General features: G+C 37.3%; 1 protein-coding gene across 3 annotated transcripts in view; it reads right to left on the bottom strand.

The window, feature by feature from the left end:
• The window catches only part of CEP89 (centrosomal protein 89), a 33,808-nt gene that overhangs the window by 7,327 nt on the left and 2,231 nt on the right, over positions 1–24,250 (bottom strand). For 2 of the 3 annotated variants that reach the window (XM_063167657.1, XM_063167659.1), the window contains 15 exons: positions 22,751–22,906; positions 21,211–21,412; positions 19,358–19,463; positions 17,279–17,307; positions 16,076–16,130; positions 15,095–15,313; positions 14,561–14,703; positions 14,193–14,243; positions 13,131–13,214; positions 12,184–12,285; positions 11,157–11,268; positions 10,341–10,521; positions 9,303–9,470; positions 8,536–8,677; positions 7,133–7,222 (listed from right to left, as the gene is read on the bottom strand). In XM_063167657.1, coding sequence (XP_063023727.1) covers positions 7,133–7,222; positions 8,536–8,677; positions 9,303–9,470; positions 10,341–10,521; positions 11,157–11,268; positions 12,184–12,285; positions 13,131–13,214; positions 14,193–14,243; positions 14,561–14,703; positions 15,095–15,313; positions 16,076–16,130; positions 17,279–17,307; positions 19,358–19,463; positions 21,211–21,412; positions 22,751–22,906 — 1,840 coding nt within the window. The remainder of the gene's footprint in view (positions 1–7,132; positions 7,223–8,535; positions 8,678–9,302; positions 9,471–10,340; positions 10,522–11,156; positions 11,269–12,183; positions 12,286–13,130; positions 13,215–14,192; positions 14,244–14,560; positions 14,704–15,094; positions 15,314–16,075; positions 16,131–17,278; positions 17,308–19,357; positions 19,464–21,210; positions 21,413–22,750; positions 22,907–24,250) is intronic. The other variant, XM_063167658.1, reaches the window with a different exon arrangement.

Raw genomic sequence — 24,250 nt, 5'->3', positions numbered from 1 at the left:
GCATATTGTGATGTTTCCTACAGGCTACAGAACAGAGTTTTGGGATAGAAATACCTCCTTTAATAAAACTGTAAACTAGTTTAGAGAAGCTTTGAAAATACTTCTAATATAAAGTTTTATTTCAGGTGCTAATCACTAAGGTTTTACCTTCACCTGAATCAGGGGAGAAAAATTTGAGTTTGCCTTTTGCAGGTATTAAAAAAAGGCATTTTTAGACATGCTGTATATAAGGCTATATAATCCTTCCCACAAACTGTTTCCTTTTTAGCACTTACAAAATGTGTCATTGTGAAGTTTCATTTTCTAGAGATAATAGGATAACAACAGGTAATATTTACCTAGCATATTAGTAATTCAATATATAAGCCTGACCAACATAGGGCTTTTATCCTATTTTTTCCCTGACAGTTTTAATAGAAGAATAAGAAGCCTGAAAGTTAACCAGTACCCAGAGAAGCCTCCAAAATGCAGAGTAACGTTAAGGAAGGCTACAAGTAAACAAGTTCCTTGTGAACAGAAGGCTGCTCAGAGCCAGCCTGGAGGAAGTGCAGAGTATGGGAAACAGCTGAACCTTCCCCTGTGTCAGTAAAAGGCCCAGCACGTGCCAGGTCCAGCCAGGTGTGACTGAAATGCCCTCTGTAGATTAGATGCCTGTAATAATTTCAAAGAACAAGAGCAAACTTCCTCTCTCTACTTTATCACAAGGAAGGAAGGCAGGTGAACTGTAGCACTGGTGAAACCCTGCTTTCCATCATGTGCTGACCATCTGAGGTGTGTGTTTTAAGCTGCACTCTGTCCTCCCCAGCCCACAGCTGCCTCTGCTGGCTCTGCCCTCCTGCTCTGCCTTTGCCAACTGAAGCTGAGTCCCGTGTGCAGAATGGTTGCAAAATCAGAGGGGAAAAGTGCACATTTTTCTTATGATTGTAGTCTGAAACTAGGTTTGAGTGATACATTGTTCTGATTGATTATAAATAATCTGTAAAATGCAGCATGGGCAGGTTGGGCACACTGACACAGGCAGCTGCTGGCACTTGCAGATCCTTCACACCTTTGAATTGTTCAAGATAACCTATTACTGTGAAGTGAAGCAGGCAGCAGCAAACAGACTGGTGGAGGTGACAGTTTTCAGGAAGAGGATGGCAACACACAGCTGGAAGTCCCAATATTTCCCTCTAGAGATGGTCATGGCACCCCATGTACATAGCAAGCAGGATGAGGAATGATCATGGATGCAGTGCTGGTACTGAAGGGGACATAATTTACTCCCAGGTGGTAAAGAGACAGTAAAACAGACTGCAGATGATGAAGAGGAACTATGCATACATGATATTTTTGGGTCAGGGTATACATTATGCTGTTACTCTGGGTCTCCTAGGAGGCCCTTGGCTCCTGGGTTGGTCACAGAGATCTTGGAAATGGATGATTTTGTTGCAGTCATGGAAAGATAGGTTCTATTCAGCAGACACATAACCAACCTGGGACACATAACCAACCTTCCTGGGGATATTAATCTCTTCCCTGATTTTTGGCAGCACTTTTGTGTGAGTGGCAGTGTGTGCAAATCATCTCCTGAGTTCACAGCTGAGTGGAGAAGTGTCTGAAGCTGTTTCAGTTTTCTCACAAAAGCCAGCACAAATTTGAGCACATTTCTCTTTCCTTTGCATACAGATCAACTTACAAGTGTGAAACAGAATCCAGTGTTTCCTTACCAGTGAGATGAATGCATTTCCTTTCAATTTTGGTTATACTTTCTGTTTTCTATGCAAACATGGTTAACTCTGGGAAATAAGCTACATAGTATACAAAATAGTGACATACACCAGAATAATTTAGAGATTCTTTCTATACATCAGCTAACATCACAAAGTGTGAAAGATTCTGAACATATGAATGAAGGGAATGAAGGGAAAACAGGTGTTGCAATATTATATGCTGTACTACCTGAGCCCTTGTATTTCCTGATTGGTAACTTGGGACAAAAATAGGGGTGAATTCCTGCCCTGATAATTAAAATATTTGGGGAAAAAACAATCCATTTTTAGGACTGACAGAACAATGGAAGAAGTTTCTTAAGTGGCTGCATTTAAAAAACCAACAATGCTCCATAAATTTTCAAGGGTCTCATGCTGGAAAAATCTAGAGTCTAACAAAGCAGAATGAATACTCTGAAGAGAAAAGCCATGTATGCAGCAAGACTTCAATCAATCCATGGTATCCTGATTTCAGACACAAAGCACCTTTCCCCAAGTCCAGATTAATGTTGATAGGAACATGGCAAAGGAACACTGGTGATAGGAACATTGTCTCCATCAAATGTGCTGGCATGAACAACTGCTTATACAAATCAGCAAGTTCTGCAATTCTAAGAACATGCAGTTCTAAATACACTGCTCCTCGGTGATCAGGAAATGCTAGGAACAAATCTTTATTGCTTTCTCTTCATCAATCACAATTTTGTACTCTAAATGCAATAGGGAGCAAGAGGACAGGAAAAAAATTAAGGTCAAATTAGCAAACTTGCATGAAAATGAGGGCAGTTCCAGCAGGAGATGGTAGACGTCTTCAATACAAAGGTTGTTTCTGGTTTTACTAAAACCTCATGACTAACAAAATAATTATCAGATAGAGATTCAGAATGAATGAACTTCTTGTAATTCTTTTTATCAACAGTGTGTATGCATAATTTAAAGATTAATTACATTTGCAGTAAAGGAAAGGAAAAGGTGTGTAATGATGAACTGGATGCAAATTCTGTTATCAGAGATTTACTATTCACAGTTGTAAGTCCAAAACCCTGGATTGTTTTCACAGAATTTCTACTAGAAATGTTTGACTAAAATACTTCATAAAAAGACAGATTTTTCTGTGTTAGCTGTCCCTTTTGCATGAAGTTGAAGGACTCCCTGATGAGACAAACATTATGTCCAAGCGCATATTAAAGGAGAACAGCGCAGAATTCTGACTGTAAAGAAACAGTTTTAATACAAGAAAGATTGGCTTCCTCAAATTCTTGCATGGATCATCAAACTGCTTGGTAATTACAATTATGAACTACAAAGAGAGCTCCCAGGGAACACCAGCCAAAGTACTACCTCAGGTTATGCTGACCATGGCACGAGTCAGTATCTCTCAGTTCACAGGATCACAGAATGAATTAGCTTGGAAAAGACCTTTGTGATCATGAAGTCCAACCCATGACCTGAACACCTCCTCATCCACTAAACCATGGCACTGAGCACCACATCCAGCCACCTTAAACAGCTCCAGGGACAGTGACTGCACCACCTCCCTGCGCAGCCCAACCCAATGCCCAATCACCCTTTGTGTGAAGAACATTTCCTAATGTCCAGCCTAAACCTCCCCTGGCACAGCTTAAGGCTGTGTCCTCTTGTCCTGTCACTAAATGCCTGGGAGAGAAGACTGACCCTCACCTGAGCACAGGCACCTTTCAGGCAGAGAGTAAAAAAGTCACCCCTGAGTCTCCTTTTCTCCAGGCTGAGCACCCCCAGCTCCCTCAGGGGTTCCTCACAGGGTTTGTGTTCCCAGCCCCTCTCCAGCCTCGTTGCCCCCTCTGGAGGTGTTCAAACATCCCAAGGTCCTTCCCAAGCTGAGGGCCCAGGCTGGACACAGCACTCAGGGTGTGCCCTCAGCAGTGCTGAGCACAGGGGAAGGATGATCTCCCTGCTCCTGCTGGCCACACCAGTCCTGATCCAGGCCAGGAGCCATTCTTGGCCCTCAGGGCAGACTGCTGGCTCATGGTCAGCTGCTGTTGACCAAAACCCCCAGGTCCCTTTGTGCCTGGGCACTGCCCAGCCACTCTGTCCCCAGCCTGGAGGGGGTTTTGTGGCCAAAATGCAGGACTGGGCACTTGGACTTGTTAAACCTCACCTTGTTGGACTTGGCCCATCTATCCAGCCTGTCCAGGTCCCTCTGCAGAGCCCCCTACCCTCCAGCTGACCAACACATGCTCCCAGCTTGGTGTCACCTGCCAATTTACTGATGGTGGACTCAATCCCCTCGTCCAGATCCTCACGGAAGATACTGAACAGGAGTGATCAGTGCCCTAGCAGAGCCCTGAGGGACACCCCTGGTGCCTGGCCCCAGCTGGATGCAGCACCATCCCCACCACTCTCTGAGCCATCCAGCCAGGTCTGAGCCCAGCACAGAGAGTACTCATGTCCTGTTGGGATCTCTAGCTGGTCACAGTGACCCCAAGAGAAGTTGGAAAGTCTCTTTTCCCAGTCCAGTGGTTCAAGGAGGAGTCAGGGTTCTTCATTTCTCAGTCTCAAGGTTGTTTATTGTTTCTTATCTATAAAATTCTTTCTCCTGACCTGCCAAGGTCCACTCAGCAAGACACACAGAGGCACTCTGCCTGCCCCCAGGGTGGTGTTATCTTTTTATACTAAAAACTACATGTACAATGTTTACAATTACTTCCCAATACCTATCACCTGTGTTAGACAGTGAGCTTCTACTCTAAACCAATCTAAAAGTGATGTTGGCATCACCCAGAAGATGGAGGCCAAGAAGAAGGAGGAGAAAGGCTGGACATGCCCAGATCCCTCCATCTTGCCCCCCTGAATCCCCATTCTACAAACTCCAAAATCTACTTTTTCACCCTGTGATAACTTCACTGTTATTCTACTTAATTTGTCATGGCTTGCAGATCTTCATCTAAGGTTGGTACCTTGCTCCACGGGTCACAATCAAACCCACAGGTGTTCTGGGCTCTGTGCCAGGGTCTCTGAGCCCCCTGGCAGGGGTCTTGTCTGCTCAGGACAGACAGAAGGATGTCCTGGGTCCTGACACTGTCCCAGCCCTGGGCTGCAGCTTTTCCAGGAGGGAGCTGTGGGACAGAGTGCCAAAGGCCTTGTTGGAGTCCAGGCAGACACATCCCCAGCCTGCCCCACTGTCACAGACATGTTTTATGGAAAATCCCTTCGTTAAGATTTTTGCTCCTGAGAAGCTGAGAGGCCTCAAGGACAAAAGGTAAACATTGATTATCTGCTGCTGTGGAATGCAACAGGTGCATCTGGGATTAGTCTCATGTGGTTGTTTTTAATTAATGGCCAATCACAGTCAGCTGGCTCAGACTCTCTGGTCAGTCACAAAATTTTATTAGCATTCCATTCTTTTCCTTTGCTTGCAAGCTTTCTGATGAAATTCTTTCTTCTATTCTTTTAGTATAGTTTTAGTATATCCTTTTATTTAATATATGTATCATAAAATAATAAATCAGCCTTCTGAAACATAGAGTCAACATTCTCATCTCTTCCCTCGTCCTGAGACCCCTGTGAACACCCCACCCCACACCCACAGGTGAGTCACCTGGTCACAGCAGGAAATCAGGTTGGTCAGGCAGGTGCTGCCCCTCCTAAGCCCACACTGGCTGTTTCTGATCCCTGGCCACCCTGTGGGTGCCATGTGATGGCACTCAAGGTGATCTGTTCCACAACCTTGCTGGGCACTGGGATCAGACTGACAGACCTGGAGTTCCCCAGAGCCTCCTTCCAGCCCTTCTTGGGGATGGGCTCACACTGGAACCTCCCTGGTGAGCCAGGACTGATGGTAAATGATGGAGAGCAGCTTGGGGAGCTCATTTATGCCAGCTCAACTTTATGCCAGCTCCCTCATCCCCCTGGGAGGGATCCCCTCTGGACCCATAGACTTGTAAACCATCTAAATGGTTTAGCACAGCCCTGACTGCTTCCTCCTAGATCACAGGGGGCTATTCTCCAGGGGGGCTCCCTTTTCCCTTCTCCCAGCTCAGGAGGCCAGCTGTCCTGAGAGCAATCTGTTTTACTGCTGAAAACTGAGAAAAATATGGTATTAAGTATCTCTACCTTTCCTTACGTTAATATATTTCCCTCTGCATCCAATGAAGTATGGAGGTTGTCCTTGCCCATCCTCCTTTTGCCAGTATTGGTTTTGCACTTAAATTCACTACATGTAAATGTTCTTAATTTCATACCAACCTCTTCTCTATCCCTTACAGCAGTCACAGATCTATTACATTGCAAAAGATCCACATTTAATAAGAATACAAGCCACTGTCTTAATAGAGGAGCTAGACACAAATTATGGTGAAAAAAGCTAAAAATATTTTATGGCTGTCTTAATATAATTAGGTAAATATTTCACAGTAGTGTTTCATCAATTCAGGTATTTTATAAAGGGTTCCTTACAAATTCAAGCTATGTTTCAGCTTACTGCTGTCTCTTTGCACTTAAAATTTCATTTATTTTCTTGGTGGTTAATTTCTAAGCTGTGCCAATCCTTACAATGAAAGTGCAGAAGAAGATGGTCTCCATTAACACAGTGGTGGTGCACATTTGTGTCATTTGATGCAGGAATAGCAGTGGAGGTCTTGACTGGCAAAGTGGAATATGGAGACTCTGCCTCAGGATAAACTGAACAAACTTTATGTAATACAAAACAGCTTCTGTAATAATGTAATATATACATTACTTTCTAGATACAGAAACCAATATACCAGGTATCTTTCTCCTTTCTTTTTTTAAGATTACAGTAAAAATAATCATGGTAGCACCAAAGATGCTGAAACATAAATGTTTCAAATTTATTTCACTGTTATACTGCAATTATATACTGTGCTTTTTGTTTAGGGAGTTATAAAGATAACTTGAACTTAAAATGTTCTAGGCTGGATGTTTGAAATCCTCTGAGTTTCTCAACCTTCTACCCTATGGTCACAAGAAAGTACTTGATGATAACTGTACACCTGAGATAACATTTTCATTCTTCCAAATCTAATTGTAATGGACTTCAAGTTGAAGGAGTGGTACAGCCTCAAAGAAGTAGAAGACAGAACACTTGGGTTACAATATAGAGCAAAAAATGAAATACAAATAATCTTTAAATATTATTACAACTACTCATAATTCTCCAAGTAATGATGTAAACGCAATATCTGGCAGATATGCAATGCACAAATACAATGGAAGAAGACACTAGTGAAAATAACAAGGATGATCTGTTTTGTTTTTTCAAAACTTTTGAAGATAATCCATACATAACTCTTTCATAAAAACATTGGCAGAGATTAACTACTTTTCTCATTAAAAATCCCAAACATTTCACAATAGATATTTAGCTTAGAAACACTGCTTACCTTTACTTTTTCTTCCAATCTTCCTAAACGCAGGCTGCCTTCTATAATTTTCTTGAGAACACCCTGATTCTCATTTTCCAAACATCTGGCCTGCAACCATGCAGTAAACAAAGCCACATGTAACACTCTGTCTGTTTGTCAGGGCAGACAAAATGCACACACTGAGGGAGACACAGCAATTCCATTTTGAACTCCAACTGTCTGAAGAACCAACATGGATAAAGAGTCCTGGAAATTATTCTCAGAACAGCTCATTAATAATTTGTCAGCTGACTGTGAATACCATGAAGCAGTATTATTCTGAAATGAAACATACTGTAAACCCAACCAATTCTGTGGGTTTTCCTACAAATCTAAGTATGCATTAGTAGGGATCCCATTTTAAGCATAAGACTCATCCTTTAGGTCACATTTTGCAGTCTGCTCTCAAACAAGCCCTTGAAATTGGCAGGGGTTCAGGCAAGGGTATTTTTAATATGGTATGATTAATATTGAAAAGCAGATATCCCAGAGACTGAGATCTAAGAATCAGTTCCCCCACTTTCTAGGATACATTTATTGTGCTCAGTTTCACAATCCTGAAGTCCAGGTTGTAGTGGACAAGGATTTGAGCTGTGTCACCATAGTTCTCTCCTAGAATTAGGAATTAACTGCTCTATCTTTTTATCCAATGCTGATGACAACCTTTTTCTGCTTCTTGAACAACAAGTAAAAGAAGCTTTATTTTTACAAAGTTTTGTGAAATTATTTCAGATTCAATCTGAAGAGAAAAACATGTATATGAAAAATTGAAATTGTGCCCAGTATCCTGTAAAAGAAACAAAATGGGTTTACAAAAAGCCCAGAAACCTCCATGCCAGGCACTTCCACTAAACAGAAGTTGTTCCAAAACTCTCAATCAGCCTGTCAAAATGACTGCTAACCAACAAGGAGCAATAATATGCATCCACAACAGACAGTCCATACAGACAAGGATAACAGTCCACCCTTAAGACTCAAAACAAATATTAAAATGTTATGATTGTGTGCTATTTTTAAATACATGTAGCTGTTTTTAAATACGTGAGCTATTTTGAAATACATGTAACATCAACTTCTAAAACTAGGTTAAAAAAATCTTTTAAACTTGGCAAGTGCCATTTCAGACCCTAATGCTTATGTTATTAAGGCTTAATTATATTACCTCCAGAAATAAGGGTAGCTGCTTTTAATTGCTCCTCTAGAAAAAAAATCTTTCATTGCTCCTATCCTATTTGCTAAAGTCTACTTAAATAGAGCTAAATCCTTAAACTGGAATTACAGCTTTATTCTTTGATAATTCAGATTAATAATAACTAGTGCCAGTAGCATGATAGCTGTGTGAAATATGAGTTAAGTCACATTAATTATGTAAAGGTAATTACCAAAAATACAAGATGGTCACGTTCCTTAGCTATCTTCTCCACCAGCCCAATAAGGTTTGCTAGATAGTGATGGGCTGCAACTTCTTTTTCCATTGCTTCCTCCAGCTGCACTTGCAAAAGACCAATTTTCTTCTTTAATCGTCTGTAAAAGAAAAGGGAAAATCTTTGGATTGGGAATTAGTAATGGCCTTAAAAAAACTTGTATCACACATGCAAATCAACATGTACAAGTCTCAAACTGTTAAAAATGCACTGGCTCAGAATATTTGTAGTGCCAATAGCATCATGTTCCAATTTTTGGGGCTGCTTTTTCTTTACAATATGTTATCTGAATAACAACAGTAACAATGGTTCAAAAGAACAGTTTGTGCAATGGCTACAAGCTCATATTTCTTAAGATATAGAACAATAATACTGTCTTTTTAAAACATTGTGAACTCCTCTCTAAGCAACCAGGTGCATGAGAAGATCTGCAAATAGCATAAATCTTATCCTTATCTAACTGGGAAAAGGGTTTGTCTACTCATCTTATTTTCAGATAATTTTAATTACTAAATTAAAAATATATTCTTTATTTGCAAATAGACACAGAAAAGTGAGCATGAAAACACAAAAATTAGCAAAACTTGACAACCAGGCCTCTAGACATGACAAACATGTTCAGATAACATGGTTTTTTTTGCAGTAGGTAGAAAATACACATTATGGGAAGTTAGACAATATTTTTACAGATATTTCTGTACAAGAAAATGAGACTGTGATAAGACCTGTTTGTCTTTTGAGTCAACTGCATCTCAGTTTCCAGGATCTTCTTGTCAGCCATGAAGTTATTTTTCTCTAAGAGCAGTTTCTTGTTTTCACTTTGCAGTGATGCTATTTTTCCCATTACTGCTTCCACCTCAGAGAGCTTTTTCTCCTGCTCCTCCTGTAAACAGCTGCAAAAACCAACAGTGTAGAACAGGTATCATGTACAGATCCACATCACTAAAATGCTGAGTTACAGGAAGATACCCATGTTGAAATTCTGAAATAAGATACACTGAGAATGCTCAATGTTCCCTGGTGACATCAGAGAGGTATTACAATCTCATATCAAATTATTCAAGTAATTCCTTCTGACTGCACTTAATTTAAATAATAAAAATATGCTGCCCAGATGTAATCCCTTTGTGTTTCTTTTTTTTTCAAATCAATTACTATCAACACCAAAATACAAGGTCTGAGGACTTCTCAGGATGGCACTGTACCATGAAACAGTAACCAGCACTGTCCAAAGGCTTAAGAACATTCAAATTTATGCAATGTCTTCACAGAAACATTACTCTGCAGATTATGCTGCACAGCAGCACTTTTGAGTTGTGATGTTTCATGTAATTTCCATATTGTAACAATGAGAGAAACTTAGAACATCTAGCTCAGAATTTCAGGATTCTTTAGACATGTTCCAAAGATGGGAACACAAGAATGAAAATGTTCTTTATATAGTAGTGATAGAAGCAAACACATTTGACAAAAATGGTATTTTTAATGCCTCCTCTTCTACTATTCAAAATGGTACAATTAGCAGTAGGTACTCTATGGTAAAAACACTTCTGCCAATATTTCTAGAACTGGGATTTTGTAATTTTAAATGTCTCTAAAAACTAAGACATTGTTTTTTAAAGACTTCTTTCCCTTTTTTTTTGTGCTTTGGTGGTTACCTTGCTGAATTACCAGCGTAAGTTTCCTTCCTACAAAGCGCTGTGTGTCATGTGCATGCCTTGCACCATTGTTTCTCCATATGTGCACCATAAGTAAATTCACACCTTTTTAAATCATTCACCACAGCCAAGTGCTCCTTTTCTGGTATTCTGCTGTCCACTTGGGCTTTCAGCTCTTCACATGTAGAACACAAAGCTTCCAGCTGCTTCTGGTACTCTGCTATTTCTTTCTCTTGACTCTTGTTCTTATCTTCTAAGATTACTATTTGTTTGGTCAACTTTGAAGCTTTTGGAAGGAGGGAAAAAAAGTCAAATATGTGTAGCAGAACTAATTCAAGCACTGAGTGAAACTTCAACAAAACCATTACTACATTAATTACTAGTTGTTTATAACATTATGTAACAGAGCATTTGTCAGTCTGTGTTTTAACAGTTTGGACTTGACATTTTGCTGTCTCAAGCAACTTGGTTTGGAATAGTGCAGAAACTTCAAGAGTACTTCTTTTCAAGGCTATAAGCTCACTGAAATGTCATTTTACTCTGAAAAATTCTGATTCAGTCTGAAGTGCTCTTCAATTATGCAAATGACTGTGTTGCTGTTTAACAGTTCTTCTCACTCTTTCAGAAGGAATCAAAATTGAGTATTTTTTATACTGTCAATAGGTGATAATGACATTTTTTTAAGTATCAGTTGACATCCAGAGCTGGATCTCCTATTAATGTTACCTACATTCAAGGATGCTTTTTAGACATATATAAAGTTGTAAAAACCCCCCTAGCCAACCAAAACCAAAACACTGCCAAGCTTGCCAAAACAAAAAAAAAATGACAACAGAAAACAAACAAAAACCCTACAAAAATCAAAACCTGCACTACCATCTTTAGTGTAGTTCAGATGAATAGCAACTCAAGCACTTTTACCTTCTTGAACATGCTGTCTGTGACTATCTTTTGCTTTAGCTTGTTGAATTTTGAGTTGCTCCATCAACACTGTGTTTTCTTCCAAGACAAGCTTGGCCTGAGTTTGCAGCAGCTGCCTGCAATGATAAATGTAAATAAAATATAACTCAGATGTTATGTCCAAAGAAGAAACACAACTACGTGTCAACAGTGTAAACTTAAAAAATCATATTTGAACCTCTTTAAAAAACAGATTAAAAATCCTTATTGAAAGCAAAAAAAAAACAACTTGTTCCAACCTCCTTGTGAGCAGAAGCTCACCCACAGTACACTCAGAGCAGGATGAAAACTCTGCAGTGGCAGCAAATCCTCTGGGCAGTAGGTCTGGCACCAAAACCATCCCTGTGCACTCCCATCCCAATCCCAAGAGAGAGAGGAGCTGAATCCCAGCCAGAATCTCCAGGGATCTCTGCACTTCCCAAGGGAAAGCCCCACAGCTAAGAGCCTGCAGTCAGCTGCACTCTTCCTCCTCTTCCTCCTCCTCCTCCCAGCCACATCTGTTAAGTAGCAGTCATTCCCCTCTCTTAGGCAACAAATGGGAGAAAAAAAATTAATAAAAAAGGAAAAATGCTAACCTCCAACAGCTACTTGACTTGATTATGCACTGTCTCACTTAATTTCATTTGCATTGTCTCACTTCTCAAAAACATCAAATTCTTCTAATGCCACATTCCAGTGCTATTTTGTATTAGTGTTAAACTGATGCCACTGGCACACTGTAAAGGCATGTAACCTGCAATACCTAGGACAGAATTACATGGGCTTCCAGTGCAAAACTCCACATTCATATTTAATCTTTACTCTAAAATTATTCCAGGCATTGCAGATCAGCATTGTTCCAACATGACAGTTGTGATGCTATTATTTCTTCAGAAAAACAGTGTTTAAAGAAAAAAAAAATCCTTAAGATCTGTAAGTTTAAAACTTTGCATGCAATAAGCATGCAAAAATAATTTCTGAGTTTGAAATTAATTTCTAGTAATATAACTTGCCATTCTGTTGGGGAAATGCAGTTATTTAATTGCCCATGCAAATCTTCATTCTCCTTCACCAACTCTTCAACTCGTGCTTTAAAATTCTTCATATCCTCCTGGAAGACAAAGGATTTCATATAAAGTTCTTTATAATTATTTTGCTTTAATTTTTTTATCAACAACAACATGCTTAGGTGCCTTCTAGTTCTTATCATAATAGAGTATTATCTCACTACTCACTCATCTCTGATTCAGGTGTGCATATTTGATTTCTAAATTGGTTCATTAATCTAGTAATAGTTGATTAAAAAATAATACTGATATTGTGCCACATTTTTGCAAGTTGTAGACCCTCAGAAGAATTCTGGAAATTACTGGATGACACTATCCATTTTCAGTAGCAGTGACATGGATTTGGATATAGTAAGACAACACAGTGAATTTACAATAATATAAAAAACCCTTGCTGCTTTCTGCTTATTTTATGGCTGAATTTTTTGAAGGAAATACATTTCTTTTTAAAACCCAGAAAAGTTGTACTCTGAAACAAATTGCTATTTTTTTCAAAGATTCAGTGACAAAAAATGCTTCTAAAAAGCAACAAGAGTACCCAATCTTTTAATACCTAGAAGTATTCTTCTACCACAAAACCCACAAGCAGCTGCAAGAGCACTGAGTTTCCATCATTAATGAAAAAAATTCATTCCACCAGTGACTAGTTTATGGTTTGCTCTATTTTTAGAGCATATCTTACATATGTCAGTGTAGTGCATGCTCCTAAATGTGAACAGGCTGACAAAAACAAGCAAACCAAGTAGGATAAAACAGCACAATACTATGCATGGAAAAGAAAAACAAAGTAGCTTTAAATGTTAGGCAGACAACAGCATTGGTAAATCCCTTTAAAAATTCAGTAATTTTTTTCTGCTTTAGTGGATATTTTTTCTAAATGGCAACTTGCCTCATGTTCAAGAATAAAATCTTCCTTTTCTCTTATTCTATCTTCATATGCCAACAGAAGAGGTGACAAATACTTCATATCCAACTTAAAAGAAAATTAAAAAATAAATACATGTAGATTAATTATAAGCACACAGACCATTATATACAGAATGGTGCTGCAGAAACACCTCACAGTACTGTGTTAGCAGCAAGCTTTGGAAAGGAAAAGACCTCATGCTTCACTTGCATCTTTCTTCTACAAAGCAGCTTTAGCTTATCACTACATGTAACACAGCAGATTATGGATGCAAATGAATACAAAATAAGATTCAAACACTTTAGTGAATATAATGCTAAAAAAAATTATCCCAGATTCATTAGTAAGTGAGAAGGGAATTTTTACACTCTCAAATCTGAGCCATTAAGACTAAATAAATTCATATGTGATTATTGGCTATTTTGGCTAAAAAGAGAGAGCAGGAGAACTTTCCCACTCTGTATAGTTCTCTGTATAGTAACAGTGAGGAAAGAAAATATCAGATCTGTTGAGTATTTCAAGGAGAAATTGCTTTAACATATTACAAACACATTCCTTTTCACAGACTATTTCCTTCTCCTTGTCAGAAATTCATAGGCTACTACTGGATTCATGACATTCCTACAATCAGAAAAGTTCTGTTTTCCTTTAGTATGATCACAAAAAAAAAGTAACAGCAAAAGATTACCAATTAAGATTACCAATTAAGCAATAGACCTTGAAAGACCTTGAAGCAAACTACATGCTAGACAATTCTAAGTAAAGATGGCATTTATGATTCTCAGCATAACAATACTTTTCAATAGTTCAAAGATGGTGACTATGAGAAGCTTGTAGCTTACTGTACATTCAACTGGAACTGCACCCATTCATTACAAAGTTCTGCCATTCATATTTTTCTGCCACAAAAGAAATGTTTATAATATTCTATTAGTATGTGATAGTTCAGCAGAGTAATATCTGAATACTTTGATTCCAGTAAAGAAATTCTACTTCTTTACTTAGAAAGAATGAACAATCAAATGAAATTATTATTTGACTTACCAGCCATGGTGGCTGTGGTCCTTCCATGGGTAAGCTTTTCAGCTTTGCATTCTAGAATAGATAATTAAAAATACATTGACATTACTTCCTAATTTTTAAGCACCAGTAAAATCCAGTATGTTACTGATACTAAATAATACTGAATTCTTAATATTAGACTTAATGATAAAGGCTTTTTTTAAATTTCAGGAAAAGCCTGTGTAATTTATAGACTTTATGGCAAATCTGGAGAAAAAAGTCGTAAAAACTCAAAAGATTAAACAGACATTGGAACATTTCAGTAGTAATTATAATGAAGATAATGAAGATTGATAATGATAATGAATAATAATTGATTAATAATGATAATTGATAATGAAGATTCTCACCTCTTCGTGGGACAATGACCTGAATTTAGTCTGATAACGACTTAATTCTACATTTAAACGATGGACCACTGTTTTCAAAGCATCATTTTCATCTACCAGCTCTTGTGCTTGTTGTCTGAGAGAAAGTAATTCTGTTGCCTCTCCTATTAAAACAGATAACCAACAGGAAAGTTCAATTAAAATTCAAGAAACGTTCACAACAATTTGTTAATTGTAATGAAAAAAAATTAAATAAGCTAGAATAATAACAAATAACTTCTCTCAAAGAGAAGGAAAATTTGAAAAATTCCACAAAAAAACTACTAGCAAAAAATTCCATTCTATTTCAAACAAAACAAGTGATTTTTTTTAATTATCATGTACTTATTCCTTGACAAAATTTCTACAAATGTAGAAAATACTGTTTGGAAACTACTTCTGCATGCATACTTGCCTAAATCAATGACTTGAAACCTGCTGCTAGAGGAAAAAGTTGTAAGAAATTAGAAAAATTGAAACAAGATAACTACAGAATACCTTATATGTTTCTCCCACCTTCTCTATGTGAGTTCTCTGCAGCTTCTTTAAGTCTTCTGTTTTCTTCTTCTAGCATCTTCAGCTTTAATTCCTGCTCTTTTATGAGCTGTTTTGTTCCCTCAAATTGCTGGACCACAGCTTGGCATGCCTTTTTCAGAGACCAATTTTCTTGTTTTAGCTCTCTGAACTTTTCTTTGCTTATATTTTCCCATACTTGCCTTGCCCGAGCAGACACATCTGTAATGCCACAGAACAAGGTATTTAAATACTAGCCAGACTGGAACAGGAATTTCAGCAATAACAATCCATTCTTTCTAATATTAACATTATATTGAGTGATACTTTAAGATCTAAATCAGTATCCAGACTGGAATAGGAATTTCAGCAAATTACAATCCATTCTTTCTAATATTAACATTATATATTAATGATACTTTATAAGATCTAAATCAGTATCCAGACTGGAACTGGAGTTTCAGCAAATTTAAATCTATTTTTTCTAATATTAACATTATATATGAGTGATATTTTATAAGATTTAAATCAGCTCATGGCTCAAGATAAGACTAGGGAAAACAAAAAACAGTGGATTAGGAAAGAGAGTGTGAAGTGGCTGCAATTTCCCATCTTTTCTAAAAATATTCATTCTTTTAATGTAAAAGACAGTGTCAGCAGATCTCTCTCTCCCAAACATCAGTAGCTGGAGAGGTGATAGTGAAATGCCCACTGCAATAAGCAAAGTGCCCTGCATGGACTAGTCAGTATCCTTGGTCCCTGCACATTTTAACCACCCACCCAAAGAAAACTTCACATTCCTTCCCACTGAACAGCTTCAGTGTTATTGAATAGAAGTTACTGACCAATTCTTATAAAAGTAAACTTTTAGATTATCTGCAAAACTTTGGATATGTTGTTGCATCAGTAGAAGTGATTTTCATATACACATGCATATTAATAAAGTGAAAATGTCTGTCAAAGTCATTGAAAAATCCAAAGTACCTGGGGATGGTGGAGGTTTGTCATGTATCAGATTTTCAGCTACTGATTTTTCCTCCTAGTAGAGAAATAAAAAATGAGCTAATCTGCTTTAATAGCATCACTGCTGAAGAACTTTAGAAATAAAACTTTAGAAGGAGTTTCTTTTACAGCAACTAAATTGAATGTCGGATCTACTGCTGATCATACACAACTTATCATCTACTCATCTAGACATCATTTTATCAATTATCACTGCCATCAGTCACTTGTGGACACCTGAAACTCACTATTATCTTTAGTAGTCAGAAATGTACAGTTCTCAAAGCAATTATTTTACAGCTAACATAAAGCTTCCTGATGAAACAGGAAGGGCATTCCTCCCACTTGTTAGTTTGTACAGAGTAAGACTTTAGAGCAGTCAATTAACTGGGTATCAGCAAATAAATTAAAATGTGAAGTGTTTTTCAGAGTTGAAGAACTTTGTTCTTGCTTTGCAGGAAAAAAAAATGGAAATATTTGTACAGTTTCAGAAGGGAAAGAATTACAGTGTCATTTATGCTAATGTATTTACTTGAGGTGAAGGTGATGTAGAGATTTCTCCATGTTTTTATAAAACAGCAGTACGTTTTGTAAGGATATGCTGTCATGTAATTTAACACATTGATGATACTGAGTCACACCAATGATTAAATGAGACAAAACTCATGAACAATTTCAAAGAAAAAGATACATGGTTAAGAACTTGTAGAAAAAAGTTCTGATAACAATGGAAGAACTGACCATTTCCATAAACAATCTTCTGGCAAGTTGATCTGAGAAACTAAATTTTCGGGTATTCCTTTTCAAGCTTATGAAAGCAGTCAGATCAGCTCAAACAGAAAAGTATACAAAAATGCAATAAAGTCAGGCTCAGAATTTGAAAATTAACAGTATGAGCTACCTCTTGCTATAGCATGTTGGCTCTCAAGTTTCTTTCTTTCACATGAGAAATAGCAGACAATATACTAAAAAACAAAAACAAAGCCAACAACTTTTGTATGGCTCATTCACCTATACAGTAGCATTTTTTCAAAAGGAATGATTAGCCATTTTTTTATTCTAAAAGAAAAATATTCCATAGTGGCAATAAATTAGTTTTCTTTTAAGTGACCTCAAATCTATCAGCTTTTTATGACAAGCTATTTTCCAAAATGCATCATAAATCAACCTTTATAAAAGTCTTACCTTTAAATTCAAGCCCAGATTTTGGTCTTCTGTTAAAGAAAAAACAGATCTTTCAGTCAATTAGAACAAAAATTATTTTAAGTCCATAAGCTCTAAGGGTTCACAAGGATATGTATGCACACATATAATAAATGCAAATAGATGTAAGAAAGTCCTTCCCAAAGCACAGATTAGATCACAAATTTTCCATTAACTGTTTCATGGTGTAGCAGGACACTGATGGGAGACCTCAATTTACCTCACAGTGGATAGGTGCAAGTATGGAAGAAATGAAGCTGGCTTCTGCGATAAATTCAGAATTTAACTGAAGGAAAAATGAGATATTGTCACTGATTTTACTGGACTCGAGTCCTACTGCATCTCTGAACAAAACAATGTAATTCTGACAGCTTTCAAGGCCTGCAGCAGTTATTATGTACAAGAGGGATTAGAAACAGTTTATATATCCTACATTTTCAGTTTCATGCCTTCACTTCCCAAATGGTTTTATCAAAGCAACTGTTCTTTCTGAATATTGTTCTCTATGAAATAGAGAAATAAATAGAGTCCACTGAAATAATACTGGGATCCAACATGAATAAAATTTAGAAAGACATAATTTTTTGCAAATTGACTCAGTTTTTCTTCCTCTTTCCTATCCACTAGCTACAGAGTGAGAGATTTGTGAGAGATACAAAAGATGTTATAGAATAAGGGCCTGAGAGGCCTCTGTTCACTTCTGTTCATTTCTGTCACCTCAGCTCATGGGAAAGCACTCTGGGAAAGCCTCAGCTAAGGGGACAGCAAAAACCAAGTTACAGAACCTAAAAACCAAGTTGTGTAAACAGAAAACAAGCCATACAAGCAGTGTGTGCTCAGTTTGTGTTTGGGGTTCTGACTGGTCAGGGCTGACTCACATGGGGACACTGTGAGATCAAAAAGGGGATGGGGTAGAGGAAATGTGAACAGCAGAACCTGCAAAAGCCTTAAAAAGGTGATCAAAAAGGGGATGGGGTAAAGGAAATGTGAACAGCAGAACCTGCAGGGGCAGGCAGCCACTGCATGTTTTTTCTGTTCCATGGGAATGGAAACAGGTAAGAGTTTGCCCTCTAAATACAGCATTAAAATGTTTTTTGCAATAAACCATCTTTCTTTGCAGCTGCTATGGGGAGTCTGTTTTTCATTCACCATTGCTACAACTATCCTTATGTAAAAACTGCATTTTTCAGCTCCAAAATTAATTCTTATTTCCCTATTCTTGATCCAAAAATAACAGACAAGATAATTATGCAAGAAAACTGCTACACCCATATATTGGTGTTGCTCCATTGTTATAATTTTTTCCCACAATATTCTATTGTTATAAAAGCAGCCTAAGGACAGATCCAGTAACAACCCAAATGTCCCTAATCTAATGAAATTACTTAGTGAAAAAAAAATTATTTGTGAATCTTAACAATTCAGTGCTTAGGTTGATATTCTGAGACTGATTATCATGTTTATTTCTCTATTCTGAAGAAACATCCTGACACCAATAATGATACAACATTTGTAAAAGGTATAACAACACTACTATCATGCCATTTGATTATTTAAAAATTCAATTAGTTTTTACTACTGTTTTTCAGACAAGTAAAATAACTGATTAAAAAGGTTTTCCTCTATCTCTCTATTTCTAGCTTTTGGCTTGTTTTTTTTTTTCTTTTGAACACTGCTAGTTTCTACAGCTTTTACTTTTTTCCATTTTATTTTTGAACACAATAGCACTCCAGAAAGTTCCAGATTACAAACCTGACTGTTTCAACAAAAGCACAGTAGAGAATGACTGCACTTTACAAGACAAGAGTTCACAAAACCTTTCTCCCCATTTCTTAATTTAACAGTGGCTGACAGTTCAGTGAGTATAGACCAATCTTTCCTCTTTATGCAGGATTTTAATTTTCTATAACTATTAGAAACTGCTAAGTACTTAGTAGCATTTCTTTAACTGCCATTTAAAAAAGGAGTATAATATTGCAATATAGTATTACATTTATTTTATTATTTTTTTCCCAATGTTATTAAAAGCATAGCATTTTGACTTAAAGTAAGTTCACTTACCTTCTATTTGCACACTTGACTTATCCACCAGCACCTGACACTCAGTTTCATGGGAAGAAACCTCTTTCTTGTCAGCATTAGGAATAGGAGATTGTGGAAACTCTTCCTATGTAAAAATAAGACAAACCTCTCTAAATCATGAGGTCACTGTTAAAACAGCCCATGAACCCTGATATCTGCATGACACATTTAGTGTATTAACCTCCCAGTCACATTCAGAATTGTTCACCAATATTTTAAAATAGCAAATTATAAGATTTGTTTCTTCTCTTGTTTTCTTGGGGGTTTTTTGTGGGTTTTTTTTTTTGTGTTGCTGTTATTTAGGACCCTATGTAAATAAAATCTAAACCTTACAATGACCAAGAGGAGGTTAGCAAGTATGAAGTGATTAGTTCAAGTACCCTCTGTCACCTTCTTTGATTACAAGAGCCCATGAAATTATTCTCTGTTTCCTTGCCTGCTGTGGCATATATAATCTCAATTATCAACCATTTATCTACTGTATCACACTGTGAGGGATGAATGAACCATTAATGAACCACAATTGACATTATCTTTGCTGGTTTGCCCACTGACCACACACCACTGTTCCACATATTCTACTCACTCTCCCCCACCCTTTTTTTCTCTTCCCCTTCTGTGGTATTTTCTGTGTTTTCGTCATAGGGAGGAAATGATGAATTTGACTCTATGTTTTCAGAAGGCTAATTTATTATTTTATGATACCATATTATATTAAAGAATACTGTACTAAAGTTATACTAAAGAATTGAGAAAGGATTCAGACAGAAGGCTTAACAAGATACCAATGAAAAACTCCTGACTCTCACCAGAGCTCCAACACAGCTGGACTGTGATTGGTCATTAAGTCAAAACAATTCACATTAAAACAATCAAACAACGACCAGTTTGATGATGATGATGATAATAGTAATAATAATAGTAATAATAATAGTAATACCTAAACTACATTCTAAAGCAGCAAAACACAGGGGAGGCAATCAAATAATTATTGTTTTCATTTTCTCTGAGGCTTCTCAGCTTCCCAGGAGAAGAAATCCTGGCAAAGGGATTTTTCAGAAAATGTGACAGTGACACCCTTCCCTCCTCTTACCAGCTACTGTCTCTGCACCTTGGGGTGTTTTATGGATTCTTTCATAAAATTTTGGGATTTGTGGTGTATATTCTAAGACTGATGGTCATACCTTACTGGTGCTGGGTTTTGTTGAAGGGGCATCTTTTTAGAGATCTTTTATTGCCTTTTTCCTACTCAGGTACTTCTTCCTGTTTCCTAAATTTTTGTCTCATTTTTGATTTAATTTTAAATGTGCCTTTGGAGTATTAAATTCATTACTGTTTAAGACAATCCAAAATTAGAGCACACATAAATTCCCTGGTCTTCAGGAAAAGGTTATTTATTTTGTTTGATTCTGAATCTTCCCATTTCTATATAGGCCTGTGCTCATTAGCACAATACTGAACCATTAACTAAGCTTTCCCCATCTAACAGTAAAATTACTACTGCTTTTAACAAATCATCTACTGTGTAAGTACCATGCTCAATATAAATTATTGGACATTTTACAAGACTATGCATCATTATTATATATAATATAATTATGCATGATAATTATATGCAATACCAGTGTGCTCCTAATAACCAGAGAAACTCTGTGACAATCAACAAATCTAGAAAATTCATGTAAGAGTAAATGAATCACAAAAATTAGCATGTGAAATAAATATTGAATACATGTGTGAAGAGTAAGAAGAGAATAAAAAGCATCTGAGATATGAGCATGCATTAATATATTAAAACATGGTAAAGGAACTAACGCATTTAAAAATTTTACCTTTTTAGTTTTGCAGGGAACAGAATAAATACCATTGGTGTTAAAGCTTCCTTCCCTTTTCTCATTACTCTGGCAGCTGGACTCTGCCTCTTTATCAGCATCTGAAAGATATGTATCCATGTCCTCATCTTCACCATAATTGCCTGATATTTCCAGGGACTGCAGAGGAGATCTGTCACAACCATCGAGGTTCCAGTTAGATCTGCAAAAGCAATTTAATGACAGCACAGTCTTCAAAATAACCCAACACTAGTAAAGCAGGCCCATCAGCCTTACAATGTACACAAGTCCAAAGAGACACAGAGACATCTGAGCTTCCCTTCATTCCTTGTTGGATGTACAAAGAGTGAAAGCAGAAACAGGACAGCAAGCAAGAGGCAGCAGAAACTCCTCAGCTGTGCAGAGCTCCTGGTGGGCACACACTGGCTCTGGGCTTCCTGAGAGCAGAGCAGCAAAAAAAGGCCAAGCTGGCAAGCTCAGACACAGTGCCAAAGCAAAGATAACAATAATAAAACAAAAACAAAACAAAAAAAAGGAAAAAAAAAAAAACCAAAAAACCAAAACAATATGAAACAAACAAAAAGAAACCAACCAAAAAACAAAACAAAAAAAAAAACTAAAGAAAACCAAAATAAAACAAAAACCAAAACAAAAAACCAAACTGAAACAAAAAAAACACCAAAAAACCCCAACAAACCAACCAAAAGACAAAACAAAACCAAAAAAACCCCAACCAACCAAAAAACAAAACCAAAAAACCAGAAAAACCCAAAAAAAACCCCAAAAATCCCCCAACCCTCCCCCCCCCAAAAAAAAAAAAAAAAAAAAAAAAAGCAAACAAAAAAAAACCCCCAAAAACAACCACAAAAAGAAGCAGGCAAACCCCACAGAAACAGCAGGATCCCTGGTCAGTGTGTCCAATGGACACCCTGGCTCAGCTCCATTCTTCTCAACAGCCCCAGAGCCAGGGAGGGTGGGGGCTGTGGCAGGAACAGCAGCCACCCTGGGCACAAACCAAACCAAACAGACCAAAAACCCCGAATGGTATGGGATAATAAACCATCTCCAAGACAGTGTCAATGTGTTTCCTCTAAAATAGATAATTAACTGGTACTACCTTCTCCTCTCTATCTTAAAATGGCAGATTAGGGACAGCTCTTAATTCTACCAAAAAGACAGTTTGAAATAATCATTTTAGTACAAAGGAAATATCTTACATGTAAATCAAATGATTCCTCAGTTCATCACATTCTGTAAAATTGACCATCTGACAGAAACAGTATGTGACTTTAGTTATGACTGTTGTACAATCAAAATGTGCCTCTCTGAAGATTGTATGTGTGACACCACTTTACAAAAAACAGAATAAGGATTGTTAGAGACTTCAGACTGAATTTATGATATGGTAAGAAAAAAGTAAGTAACAGCTGTAACAAATTTTACCAGTTTGCCGTCAGTCTGGTAAAATTGATCACTGAGAGATTCCAAGGTATCATTTATCATCACAATTTCAGGTATCAAACCAGAAAGCATACACTACCCTATTCCAAGCTCTGTGACTGTTGCATATGGCTCCAAACATTCCTGTTCCAAGAAGGTGGAATCACCTTCAGAGAGGGATCTCTGCCGAGGCTGAGGAATAGCAACAGTGCGCCCTGTTAGTGTTGTTGCAAGGATTGCTGCTGCTAGAGCAGACCTGCAAGGAAACACAATAAAGAAATGAAGCAAAACTGATGCTGTGCTCCACATTTTATAACTTTTCCTTTGCAAAATGTCTTCTCTATTTAATCAAAGCAAAACGTTCACAGTTAACAAGCATAAATACCACTGAGTGCTGTGGGATTGGTTATAAACTATAACCTCCTATGGCAGACATCTTTTATGAAAAATCCTTTCCTTAGGATTTTTTCTCCTGAGAAGCTGAGAGGCCTCAGGAACAAAATGTAAACAATGATTATCTGCTGCTGTGGAATGCAACAGGTGCATCTGTGATTGGTCCATGTTGGATGTTTGTCATTAATGATCAATCACAGCCCAGCTAGCTCAGACAGAGAGCCAAACCACAAACCTTTGTTACCATTCTTTGCTATTCTATTCTTAGCTAGCCTTCTGATGAAACCTTTTCTTCTATTCTTTTAGTATAGTTTTAATGTAATATATATCATAAAATAACAAATCAGCCTTCTGAAACATGGAGTCAGATCCTCATCCAAGAACCCCTGTGAACACTGTCACAACCTCCCAAAGCAAAGCATCAAACAATGCAGCTATCCAAGAGTAAAGTACAATATCTATTGATTTTCCCAAATCACATGCATGAAAATCATGGAATACACCGAGTTACTTTCCCCAAATTCACATCAATAATTTACAGTACTTAGCACTCACTTCAGCCATAACAATACTACCTTGTGCTGTGTTGAAAAGGTCTTCCATGTCCTGCTATTTTGTCTCCATTATTCCCTACTCTAAACCTTTTACTGATGACTCTGAAGTTGTTAATAAGAGTTGGCACACTGCAAACCAGGACAAGCAAACAGAAGTGCCTATTTGTGTGATGCTGTGGAGTACAGAGAAGGGTATGATGAAAAGGAAAAATAAGCAGTAACTAAGATTAAAGCAGTGAAAAGCTGAGAACTGTAAAATGAATGACAAGAACTTGAGGCCAAAAAGAAAGAAGAAATTAATTAGAATTAAGTGGGAATGTTACAGACACTAAAAAGGCCACGGAAAACAACCAGAATGCAGAAAAAAACACAGAATAAAAACTGTAAGAAACTACAACTTAAAAGAAAAATAATTTGCATGTTTCCAACCCAGAGTGGTGTTACATGCCAGTTTTTTAAGTCCCTGGTATGGCAGCAAGGCTTAATTTATGTTTTTCTAATGAGCTAACATTTCCTGACTCACAGCACTCGTGCTGCTGCAGTCCTACACTCTACTGTAGCAGCCAAATTTAAAATTCCACTAACTTTAAATAGTCCATTTGTCTTCAATCGACTCAGACAAGTCACATATTCACAACAGTTACTGTCCTGAA

This window comes from Melospiza melodia, chromosome 13, assembly GCF_035770615.1.
Source record: "Melospiza melodia melodia isolate bMelMel2 chromosome 13, bMelMel2.pri, whole genome shotgun sequence".
Classification (NCBI taxonomy): Eukaryota; Metazoa; Chordata; class Aves; order Passeriformes; family Passerellidae; genus Melospiza; species Melospiza melodia.
Note: the sequence above shows the minus strand (reverse complement) of the source record. Positions and strands in the feature narration are given on the sequence as shown.